Below are 12,943 nucleotides of genomic sequence, written 5' to 3' on the forward strand. Positions count from 1 at the left end.
GAAGTTTATGAAACTCGAGTAGAGCACTGTAAGATCATCTATCAACACTCCCTCATGCTGCGGGTCTTGAAAGTGCTGGGTTGTTTGCAATGCTAACAAATCGTGTTGCCTTAATGGGAAGGTCAAAACTTCCTTACAGGGGACAAGAATTATTATCTGCAGAATAATAACCCTGCACATAAACTACTTTTTCCATACGTGAGTTTTCAAAATAAAACAAATATATATAAATGCGGCAATTTGTTTTTACATTTCTGGTGAGTTGGCATATTTTACAGAAAAAAAAGAACATTTTGATGAACAACAAAATGAAGCTGCCTCTCCTTCCTCTCTCCCTCCTGTTCAGATGATTGAAGGCAGCTCCATGAAAACATACGACTCCATTCAGAAGCTCATGAATGAGAAGAGTCACCTCAAACAGGCCATGAGCACAGCCGATCGGCTCCGCCTCTTCCCAACGCTTCACCGCCTTAACTCCAACAAGAGGCCGACGCCACAGACCGCCAAGATCTCTTCACTGCCAGAGGAAGCAGAAGATGAAGTCCATGACACGAGACTCTAACTGGCCAGCTGCAAACACACATGCGCATACACACCTGCAGGGACAAACAAACAGCTGTTTGAAGACCAATGATTTGGGGTTCATTTCTGAAGCAAGATTGACGAGGCCATAATGACAGAATCTGAATCAGTTTGGACAACTCAGGCATATTATTTTACCCACTCTTAGGAGAATAGTGAATTGTGTCTTACAGAAATTGAAGCCACATTTTTCATAGCCAAACATAGCTGCTGAGATCCACTTCACTGTCACAAAGTAAAACCAGGATTATGAAGCTTTGCACACATTAAAAAAAGAGCTATGTCCTAAATTACTTAAACAGTCCAGCTACCTACTATTTTATTAACCTTTTACCAAAGGTGTGACTGGAGCCGATCCCAACATAGGGCAAAAGGCAGGATAAGCAATAATAAGTAAGTAAAGTTTATTACAGAGAGCTTTTCACAAAGAAGCAGTCACAAAGTGCTGTATCACAAAGCAGAGTAAAACCTGCCACTCTGGACAAGTTATTACTCCATCACAAGGCTAACACAGAGACAGTGAACCACACACTCACATCTAAAACCAGTAAAGTCATGAGCTAACCTAACACGAATGTCTTTGGACTGTGGGAAAGAACTGGAAGATGCTGAGGAACCCAAAGAACATGCTCAACACAAAAAGAGAAGCCAGCAAGGAGGTGAGGTGATGTGTTAACCACTGTACCACTGTGTCGCTCCCACCTCAGAATAGGCATGTTTAAAAGTTGCCTGAACATGACTGAGTGTGCACAGTGCAAAATATGAAGGATGAGAGTACAGATGCAAAACTTCTAATTGCAGGTGTCTCAAACATTAGAATAACACAAATGCAAGTTTAGGAGTATTATTTTTTTGTTTGTTTTTTTTAAAGAAAATGTGTGCAATGGTGAATTCTGCCACTAAATTAAAGGAAAATCAGTGTGTGTGTGTGTGTGTGTGTGTGTGCGTGCGTGCGTGCGTGTGTGAATGAAAGGCTTCACAAGCACACTGCATGGAAGACAAAGAAGAGTATGGAAAGGGACCAGCTAAATAGAGGAAGAATCGTATGACTTACAAAGAGCTGACATGTAAACAAAGCACATCATAGCATGCACCAGAGTCCGGGTTCAGTCTGACTAAGTGGACACTGTTATTTAGCTCATTAAAGAGCTCCGGCAGGTTTCAGTGATGAACAAACAGTACATGAGCTCATTGAGTTCAGATGGTTCTCACAGATGTGCTCTTCTGCACTTGCTTTGAAAAAAGGGAAAGAAATCCATACTTGTCTTTTTGCATGATTTGTTGTTTAAACAGGATTTTTATTGGTTTCAGTTGCAGTTTTTTGTTTGTTTTTTTTGAAAAGCATTTTGGCTAACAGCCAGCTCATTTTCACTGGAGCACCTCAGACTGAACGTCTAATAACAGCCACTGTAGAAGCCTGACTTTTTAGATGCATTTTGAATGAGTGTGGAGCATGTAACTGAGCATTGTGAGCAAACAGGAAAACAATAAGGCCACATACTTTGTTCTCTATTCTTGGCATATGGAACCGTTAAAAAATAAGAACAATCACAAGAACAGATGTTCTTCTGTTTTACCAAAATGTATCAGTATCAAGCAGGAGTCTTCATGCACACCCTACACAGTCCCCAAAGGCAGCCATTCAAATCCCACTATTTATATTTTTACTTGTATAGCAGGCATCCCGATAGCCAAGCAGTTAGCAAGAGTGAGACAATACACTCCACACCAGACTGGAATAATTTGAACAAGTCAAATTGAACGTAACTGTTAGCAAATGTTATTCAATAGTTTTGAAGAATCAAATTATAACCATACTATAATTCATTATAAGTTCCTCATTTATGTGGTGAAGCTGCTGTTAGAACTGCTCTGAGATTTAGCAGCACTCACACAGGCACTCCAAAGGCATACTGATGTATCCTCGACCAGCATGTTGGTGCTGGGCTGAAGCCTCCAGGCCACCTCATAGCCTCCCCAAGAAAGACAAAGCATCCTATCACACTGTAAAACCTGCCTAGGAACGGCTCAAGACGCACAAGTCTGGAAAAATGTCAAGGTGTCTGGTGCAAAGGATTGATTTTAATGACGTGCTCGTTGGCTTTTACTTTTTATTTATTGTGGCTGTATGTGCCAAACTAGGAGATCAAGAGCAATAACAGCAGCTCATTAAATGAGACTTTTGCAGTGGCTTTGTGTGTCTTTTTGGATTTTTCTTTTAAATAAAGCAAATAGTCCCAAATTCCTTCTGTCTATAGTCAGTCAGTCTGACCCTTAAGTAACTTAACTGATGTCCACAAAACAGTGACGCTGTTGGCTGACGCTAATAGTTTGTGATGACTCTGATACCCTTATTTTTCTATGCGTATGCACTTTAGAGACACCCTGAGGTACTCACCAGCTTTCACAGCACGGAAACAGTCACACAATTAAAAAAGCTGCACTTTCATGTCAAATCCTCAATGAAAAGTAGAATAATGACATTTGAAAACAATTATCTTTAATTTCTCAGCCGCTATTGTTTTATGATTTATGGAGAGAAGCTGGTAATTTGTCCAAAGTAAAAAAAATAAAATAAAATAAAAAGAAATGTGAGAGAAACTTTTTAAGAGCTACTGCTGTACAATTGCAAAGCATGTTGGTTTTCTTTGTTTATCAATTCTCACGATTTCTCAGTTCTTCGCTCTAGACTTTTCTAACATTCATTGTATTTTGAATTATAATTTTGTAAAGCACCGCTGCAGTAAATGAAGGTACCTTGAAGAAATGCCTCAATATGTTAACTGACATTTTTTTTTAACATTGTAAATTAAGAACAAAACTGTTTCTTACTCATAGGAAATGGGCAGAGATGTCCAGAAATGTATAAATGTATTTGTCAATCAACTATATTTCCAGTAAAACTAAAGATTTTGAGAATTCAGATGTGGTCGTGTTCTTTTTCTCAGATGTTTGTATGGAAAACATTTTCATTTTTGGATCTTATAGTGACTGACATATTCATTACATCCTTTAAAAAAACACCAAATGTAAAGCTGTATATATATCCAATCATTACACCCATATAATTTAAAGGAAACGAGCTATGGGTCATTTTCAATGCTTAGACCTTACTATGGTGGCTCTGTGTAATTCACAGTTCAGTGGACCTTGCCTCCTTCTCCCGTTCACATTCTTTTAATTGGTGCATATCCTTAACTCATTATTTTAATAGTATTATTTGACATGTAGCTATGTTAAATATGAACATAGCCCTTCCTCTAACCCAGTTCTTAGTTAATGTTACATCCCTGACATTTTAATCTGATTAGTCAAATATTATCATGAATCAATTTTATTGGAATTCCACGTGAAAGACCAACACAAAGTGGTGCACACGTGAGAAGTGGAACGAAAATCATACATGATTCCAAACATTTTTTACAAATAAATAACTGAAAAGTGGGGTGTGCGTAATTATTCAGCCCCCAGAGTCAATACTTTGTAGAACCACCTTTTGCTGCAATTACAGCTGCCAGTCTTTTAGGGTTTGTCTCTACCAGCTTTGCACAGAGACTGAAATCTTTGCCCATTCTTCTTGGCAAAACAGCTCCAGCTCAGTCAGATTAGATGGACATCGTTTGTGAACAGCAGTTTTCAGATTTTGCCACAGGTTCTCGATTGGATTTAGATCTGGACTTTGACTGGGCCGTTCTAACACATGGATGTGTTTTGTTTTAAACCGTTCCATTGCTGCCCTGGCTTTATGTTTAGGGTCGTTGTCCTGCTGGAAGGTGAACCTCCGCCCCAGTCTCAAGTCTTTTGCAGACTCCAAGAGGTTTTCTTCCAATACTGCCCTGTATTTGGCTCCATCCATCTTCCCATCAACTCTGACCAGCTTCCCTGTCCCTGCTGAAGAGAAGCACCCCCAGAGCATGATGCTGCCACCACCATATTTGACAGTGGGGATGGTGTGTTCAGAGGGATGTGCAGTGTTAGTTTTCCGCCACACATAGCGTTTTGCATTTTGGTCTCATCTGACCAGAGCACCTTCTTCCACATGTTTGCTGTGTCCCCCACATGGCTTGTGGCAAACTGCAAACAGGACTTCTTATGGTTTTCTGTTAACAATGGCTTTCTTCTTGCCACTCTTCCATAAAGGCCAACTTTGTGCAGTGCACGACTAATAGTTGTCCTATGGACAGATTCCCCCACCTGAGCTGTAGATCTCTGCAGCTCGTCCAGAGTCACCATGGGCCTCTTGGCTGTATTTCTGATCAGCGCTCTCCTTGTTCGGCCTGTGAGTTTAGCTGGATGGCCTTGTCTTGGTAGGTTTACAGTTGTGCCATACTCCTTCCATTTCTGAATGATTGCTTGAACAGTGCTCCGTGGGATGTTCAAGGCTTGGGAAATCTTTCTGTAGCCTAAGCCTGCTTTACATTTCTCAATAACTTTATCCCTGACCTGTCTGGTGTGTTCTTTGGACTTCATGGTGTTGTTGCTCCCAATATCCTCTTAGACAACCTCTGAGGCCGTCACAGAGCAACTGTATTTGTACTGACATTAGATTACACACAGGTGCACTCTGTTTAGTCATTAGCACTCATCAGGCAATGTCTATGGACAACTGACTGCACTCAGACCAAAGGGGGCTGAATAATTACGCACACCCCACTTTGCAGTTATTTATTTGTAAAAAAAATAAATGTTTGGAATCATGTATGAGTTTCATTCCACTTCTCATGTGTACACCACTTTGTGTTGGTCTTTCACATGGAATTCCAATAAAATTGATTCATGTTTGTGGCTGTAATGTGAAAAAGTTCAAGGGGGCCGAATACTTTTGCAAGCCACTGTATATTATTATTATTATTGTTGCCCCTTGGCTGGGCGGCCTTGGCTACCCACTGCCTCTGGTTCTGCTCCTGCCCCTTTGGTTGTGGAAGCTCCGTCCGAGGCCTCTCTCTTCCCTCTGCTCGTGTGGACGCCAGGTTGTCATAGAGATTACTGACTTTACAGTGCTCCTCATGGCACAACAAAGTCTTCAGACCATGATTCTGATAAACTGTATACTTTCTTTTTTTACAACGGCAATAAAGAACTTTCAGTCTTGAGACATGTCCGAAAATTTCGCATTATATTGCTGATTTATTGACTAAAGCTGAAGTGTCCTGGTATTAACAATGGACCATTTAAAAGATGGATACAGCTCCTGTTTTCCAACTTCTGAATGAGTCATCTTTGTTTTGAAACTATGTGAAGCTAATGTTTTCTGGATAACCCAGATTTACAAACATACACAGAAGATTTAAAAACTATAAACCATACAGAAGTCTCACTAAATGTGACTTCGTGAATATAGTATAATATATAGTAGTAGTTTTCAAACATCTACTACTACTCATCATCTTGTAAATAGCCCAACAACTATAAGGACAGTGTAATAAATAAACATAAATAAATAAATAATTAATAGTCAGGAGAGGTGTTAAAATATTAAATATTCAGAATAATATAAATTTTTTTAAAAACACTTGATACTTGATACAATTCACCATATTTTATGACATGGTTGGTCAACTCTTAAGTCTTTTGACTCAGTGTGCCAGTTTTAAAAAATGCAGATAAAAAAAACAAACAAAACAATAACAAGAAAAAGCAAAAACAAATAAAAAACGAGAAAGGCTGACGGGGGTTTTGACAGTGCTGTGTTTAATTCTTGTGCTTGACAAAAAAGACAATTCTTTAAACTTCAAACAGCTATCGTACAGATCAAAATCATATGTTGCCTAAAATCTCTCCTGTACATATGTATAGATATATTTATATATATGTACATAAACGCTTCCGATAAAACATGTCCTTAAAAATAAAAACACACACAGTAATAATGGGAAGCGTGAATAAAAAGTGAATTACAGAGTTGGGGATCAGCTGAACACGAGTCAGGGTAACTGATGAGCTTTGAAAATATTTATTATGGCTTACAATTGACAGAGGACATCCTGTATTTCTACAGTTCTATTACTTATTGCCACAACCACCTTCACTATGAAACAAGTGAAGGGCTCAGAACCAAAACTCAATTTACAAACACTATATACAAGTAGCCTGTTTTTCTCAGCTGTTTTGCTTTAAGATTTATATCACTGTACAAGCATCCACATACCACATACACCGATCTATAGAGCATTTAGACTTACTAATTCTTATGTACAAATATTTGGTAAAACCCTGATTAATTTCAACAGTATTTTAACCAACCTTGCAACTATTTAAAGATAAAACACGTGAATATTTCAAAATACTTAATACCCAAAAGAAAGCAAAAAAAAAAAAAAATCAAAAACAAAAACAAAAGAAAGAGAAAAAACCTGCTTTTTCCTTCTTTGATCCAAAAACACTCAGTGGCTTCAGAAGTACAGCATTTCACTTTAAGTACACAAGAATACTGTGCCAGGGCTGTTTTGAGGCAGGTTAAATACTATAGGTGAGTCAGTTCTTAACCCGTCTCTGAATACTGTCACGTACTTGCTGCAGGTTGATGCACTGGAATTAAGGCAACAGTAAAACAACCTGCTGCATTACCTTGTGTTGTTTCCCACACACGAGAAGCCACTTTTCTTTAACCCCAAGCAATCACATAATTCAAATACTGTAATAGAATGAAACTATGGTCCCCAAGTACACAACTGTATTACAGTGTAACAAGTACTAGTAACAAGTACAAATACTAAGAGTCAAAGGTTGTCAGGTCTTTACATCATGACAGGAAGAATCGTGGGGAGGAGGAGGGAGAAAATGTCTATTTGTTTTCATGCAGGTCTCTGTGGAGAATCCAGATCTCCTCATGTGATTGGTTGTTGTTGTCAATGTTGCTGTAGTAGTTGTTGTTGCTGCTGCTGCTGGATGGAGCCTGCTTTGTTCTGCTGTTGGTGCTGCTGTTTGTAGTTCTGCTGCGGCTGTGGGGCGTCTGGATTCGGCTGGGGCTGTTGCTGCCATTATTGTTATTGCTGCTGCTTGGGGTGGCCGCAGAGACGCGGGTGTGCTGCCCTCGGCTGCTGGCGATGGGGAGCTGTGATTTGACACGTGGGCCCGATCGTCGATCGCTGCTCTGGACAGACACCTGGTTGGAGCTGCGGCTGGACTGACTGACGGTCTGCGGGATCAAAGATTGAGCACGCTTTAACGTTTTCATGTCAGTGGACAAAACTGGTGGGGGCAATAATGCATGAAATTACAGAGGAGATGTGAAACGTAATCAAGTTACTGCTTCTTACTACTTCTAGTTATAAGTAACCTGTTTGTGGTGTAGTAGACGGATTAGCAGCAAGAGTAAGCCAAAAGCTCAGGATTCAGACTGCTCTGCACAGCTACATTCAGACATTGCTTTCTACTCTTCCTCTGTTTTCCATCAAAAAGTGTGGTTTGCACCTGCTGCAAGACCGTTTAGAATCAGTGGAGGGCCAAAAGTTATAGTGATGGTTTAAAAGGAGAGGAGCTAAATGTTTCAGTGAGCGGATCAGCACAAGGCTCCACCAAGGCCCATTATAAGATAAATAAAGGATTAATTACAACTGTTAATTGTGCAATGTTGCTTTAGTTGAGTGAAAGAACAAAACTAGAGAGTTGGAAATTAACTGGAACAGGTCTCGTTAAATATCAAACCACCACTAGCGTTTGACTCACAGGCTAATGTATTCATTGCTTTCTGATGCTATTTACTATAACTATTATTTATCACAGTGTTAAGCTGCTAATCGCCTTTGCCTCTTACTCTTTCCATCTGTGGTCGTTGCTGGACTGCGGTTTCTTGCTCAGCCTTTCGTGGGAGCACTGCTTCTCTGGGCAAGCTGGAGAACAGGATCATGTCATCTTTGGTGTGAGAGATCTGTAAGAGATAGAGAAGAGTATTTCAAGCAGCAGCTCATACCTGGAGGAGTGTAAGTTTTGACTTTTCCCCCCTACTTTTCTACACAGCCATTTTCATAGGCTCAAAAGTCGCTGGACACCTGCTGACCAGCAGTTTTATGGTCAGGTGAGGCCAAATTACATATGACGTATGATTGGTATGGTTTCATGAGAAGTTTCATGAGGTTATCATTATGCTGCAAAACCACAATAAACTTATCAGAAAGCTAGCAAAAGAAATGATGGGAAGAAGAGAAAAGTATGGAGAAGAAAAAAAAAACAACAGTTCATAATCCAAAGAATACCACAGTATCTGTCCAGCATGAGGGGGAAATTTGTATGCTTGCCAGTGGAATTGGACCACTAATGTGTAATGATGTGAGTGCTCACAGAAGTAGCAGGAGGATTTCTTTAGTGTTCAGGGCAATTACTCTCTGCTAACATTCAGCCAAATGCTGCAATACTGATCAGAGAGTGCTTCACTGTGGAAATGGATAATGACCCAAATCATACAGCAAAAGCAACCCAAAAGTTTTATAAGCTGCAAAAATATGATCTTCTTCAATGGCTGATCTCAAACCAACAGAACATGCTTTGCATTGTTACTGCAGACACAAGTGAAAGCACAGAGATCAGAAACAAGCAACAACTGAAGGCAGCGACAGGAAAGGCCTGACAGAGTGTTTCTAGGCAGGAAACACAGTATCTGATGTCCATGAGTTCCACACTTCAAGCAGTAACTCACTGAAAAAAAAACATGTTCACCCCAAAATTCAAAACAGTCCTTATATTTAAAATGATTTTAGTTTATCCAGATCATTTTTAGCATTAAATACCAGTCTGGTCACTCAGCAGCGATCTATATGTCAGTGCAGTGAACTTTAGGTTCTTACTGAAATGGTGGGAAGTACGTTTCAAGTTTTTAAAACCTTCCTGGGTCAAAAGTCAGTAGTTGACAACATTTCACATGCAGTATTTATATAAAATTATTAGTGCTGTCGAAATGAACGTGTTAACGCACATTAATCCGCCATCACGGTCAACGCGATCAAAAATTTTAACGCAATTAATGTCAAAAATTGCAGAATGACTCAAAATCCCTGAAATGTTTCTGTCAACGCATTTCAGGCAGTTTGTCCAAGTAGAGTTACCTTCGCAAATGGGCAGCTGATCTGGTAGTGACGGGCAGCTGAACCAATCAACTCAATATGGAAGATGATAAACGCACATTGGCGTTTATCACCTCTCGATGGGAAATTTGAGTATTAAAAAAAATATCACATTGACGCGAAGCATACGTTAGTCGGGTATGCTGCTAGGACTTTAGCTAACGGGTCACCCAGCTTGCGACAAACCACTCACGGAGCATCGGGGACTCAGTAAGTCTACCTCGCAAATATTGACCGACACAACTGCCAAGTGGACTGCAACAAACTGCAGACCTATTAATATCGTTGAGAACAGGCGCTTTACATAGCTTTGGCTCCACGTTTCAAGGACTTGAAGTGCCTCACGAAGAGTGAGAGTGGATAAATGTTTACACAGTTCTTTTTGTTAACACGAATGTTCAAGATGTTCAATAAACATGTTAAGTCCGTATATTTTCCCTTTTTCTCGAGTCTGTTTGCTCATGCAAAATGAAATGTGATCAATATAGAATAAAAATGAATGATATTTAATTGTGATTAATCAAAATTAATCCACAGTAACCCTGTGATGAATCTGATTTAAAATTGTAATTGTTTGAGAGCACTAATACATATATTATATATTAGTGCATACTTACCTGTTAGTATGTAGGGTTTTTAAAAAGTTGTATTTCACAGAAGAGAATCTGTGCTACAAGATTGAAGAAAACTATTCAAATTCTCTTTGAATTTAAGCATCCAATCGTTGTGTTTATTCTGTATTTACTTCATTATATTGCATAAATATCAGTTACAAGCTTAAATATATAGTTGAAAAAAATTTAATTGCAACCAGGCTATTGATCAAGAAATTGCGATTAATTACAGAAAATTGTGCGATTAATTTGTTAGATTTTTTTAAATCTATTGACAGCACTAAATTATATGTCAACGGTCTCCCCACTATTTCAGTTAGCCCTGGTCATAAATTACTGTTAACGGCACATTTCCACTGGATTGATAATATAACTGACTTCCCAGCATTGAAACGTCTCTTTTAAGTTAGAGTCGGAGTAAATCCATTGTGTCAGTGAGTGAGTGGAGAAAGGCTTGTGAGTGTGAGTACCTTAGTGATGTCTGGCTCAGATTTGCTGGAGCACATCGTCTGCAGTTCTCTGATCAAATCGGTCTCATCATCAGAGAAAACAGACAGACCTTCGGGCTGTCTAAAAAAGTGTAACAATTTAAAAAATTAATAATAGTAACAATAATTTTTACAAAATATATATGCAAAGGCACCTAACCTACTGTAACAACTACTTAATTAAGCTATTTAATAAAAATATGTTTGCAGGTTCTGTCTGTCCACATATTAATATAAGGTACTGATGCTAATGCTATTACCACTGCTGCACATTTATATTAATGAGACACAGAACCAACCTCTGGACTTTGCCATTGGAGATCAAGCTGACATCAGAGCTCGAGAGAGAACCTGAAATCATAGGTTAATGTACAGCTTTATTCATACGACATGAAAAACGGCAGTTCACTTAAATGGCAACAGGAACAGAGCCAAAAGCCTGGGTTTTATTAAAAAGGCTTATCTATAGAAACACGGAAGGTGAGCTGATGAGTACACAAACTGTGCACGTGGACACAAACAGACCTACCAATAGTTTTAATTAGAAACAACTTGCTTTCAAATATAAAAGATGGGGATTTGTGGTTTCTTCAGAGTAAAAAGGAGAAAAGAAGAGGCAGGCAGCAAATGTTAGGGCTGGTAAACAGTGCCACCTTGTGGAGATTGAAGACATGTGTCCTTAATCCGGGCTTTCAAATGTCTAAATCTAACGCTTTACGCATTGTATTTTAACAAGCTCTTTATATGTGACTGAAAAAATGCTTTATCTGAAGTATCTGAGGACTTTCATTGCTCTGTTACATCCAGAACGTCACAGTGTAATGATTTTACATTTAAAACACAAAATAATTAAAGCTGTCTGAATGTGAAGAAATAACCACTATGACACAATGTCGAAAACATCTATGTGTTGTGGTGAAGAGATATCGTCTGCACTTGGGTTGGGCCGCACGTTCGTGTAATACCAGTTTGTACCATAAGATGGTACCAGCGAACCAATGCAACTTTTATTTAATCAGGAAAATCATCGAAAAAAGCATTTACAGCTGCAACCTGGACAAAAGCAAAGGTGAACGATGGCAGTAGATAACAAAGTTAAAAACAACAGCATGCATCCACAATCAGGTGCCGGGTGGTGCCACCAGTTACTTTACTGTTATGGACCAGTTTTAGTTAACACTTACAGAATACAATCACGCCTTGATACCTTTAAATTATTCAAGTAAACCTGCCCCTCCAGAATGACAGATTTTTAAAAGAATATTCCCACAAGTACAAATACATTGTTCATTGTGATCCAATGCAGAGCAGCATTCTTACCCTCTCTGAAGGAACTGCTGCTCCAATTCAAGGCGGGGCTTCCCTTCTTCCGAGGGCTGGTGTTGGATCGTCTCAACTTGCCACTGTCCCATCCCCTTCTACCTCCTCCGCCGCACATGCTTCCTTTATAGGGGCCAACAGCTGACAGAGGGAACGTGCCACCCTGAAACTCTAGCAGGTATCTGTCGATTTCTGAGGAATAAGGGAAACACTGTCGATCAGTGCATTTTTAATCTCATGTCATGTCTTTTTCCCTGCTCACTTATTTCCTTTGGGAACTTGAGTGAATCAACAGCCAAACATCACATGTGACGCACACGCACCGTGTCGAGGCAGGGGGCATCCCAGGAGTACAGCCTTGTTGACCAGGATGCTGAGAGCGGCTTTCACCACAGCCTGTTGTCCAGCACTCAGCCCACAGTTGCTAAGACATGGTCGTTGTGATGAGGGGGCTGGAGAGTGAGAGGTGGAAGAGGAGGAGCGCTTGGCTGTTACCCGGGAGATGATGGCTTCTTCTACACGGGGGACGACCACAGCATTCCAGAGACGTGCCAGCCACCTGCACATATGTGCACACACGCAAACATGTAAGCTTCCAAGCACGCACACACTTCATAGTTCTTCCCTTAAGTCGTTTCCTGATCTTTTTCCTCTGGCCGCAGATTATCTGGTCAACACTGAGGTCGTTTCAGTTCAGTTTAGAATGTTCATTTATCATAAATGAAGGTAGAAAGATAAACACTTTATATGGAAACAATCATAAATCATTAATGTGTAGAGCAAGCAGCACTTTTTAAAATGTAACCAAATCAACTAAAAGCTCATTTACAACAGATCTACTAAGTAATTCCGTCACTTATGTACAAATATTCACTGATTT

The 12,943-nt window shown here is 39.6% G+C and overlaps 2 protein-coding genes across 2 annotated transcripts in view; one reads left to right on the top strand and one right to left on the bottom strand.

Annotated features, from left to right (window-relative positions):
• Positions 1–3,480, top strand: part of cftr (CF transmembrane conductance regulator) — a 41,449-nt gene extending 37,969 nt beyond the window's left edge. Inside the window, exon 27 of the mRNA XM_085283054.1 lies at positions 347–3,480. Coding sequence (XP_085139180.1) covers positions 347–562 — 216 coding nt within the window. The 3' untranslated portion in view covers positions 563–3,480. The remainder of the gene's footprint in view (positions 1–346) is intronic.
• Positions 3,481–6,252: 2,772 nt separating this feature from the next.
• cttnbp2 (cortactin binding protein 2) overlaps positions 6,253–12,943 on the bottom strand; it is a 101,482-nt gene continuing 94,791 nt past the window's right edge. Inside the window, exons 18-23 of the mRNA XM_085283055.1 lie at positions 12,387–12,622; positions 12,064–12,255; positions 11,043–11,094; positions 10,726–10,825; positions 8,339–8,452; positions 6,253–7,720 (exon numbers count right to left, since the gene is read on the bottom strand). Of these exons, the coding sequence (XP_085139181.1) occupies positions 7,367–7,720; positions 8,339–8,452; positions 10,726–10,825; positions 11,043–11,094; positions 12,064–12,255; positions 12,387–12,622 (1,048 nt within the window). The 3' untranslated portion in view covers positions 6,253–7,366. The remainder of the gene's footprint in view (positions 7,721–8,338; positions 8,453–10,725; positions 10,826–11,042; positions 11,095–12,063; positions 12,256–12,386; positions 12,623–12,943) is intronic.

Source organism: Mchenga conophoros, linkage group LG7 (genome assembly GCF_057382185.1).
Source record: "Mchenga conophoros isolate Kocher_MC1m ecotype Shallow Benthic linkage group LG7, M_conophoros_male_GT1.1, whole genome shotgun sequence".
Lineage (NCBI taxonomy): Eukaryota > Metazoa > Chordata > Actinopteri > Cichliformes > Cichlidae > Mchenga > Mchenga conophoros.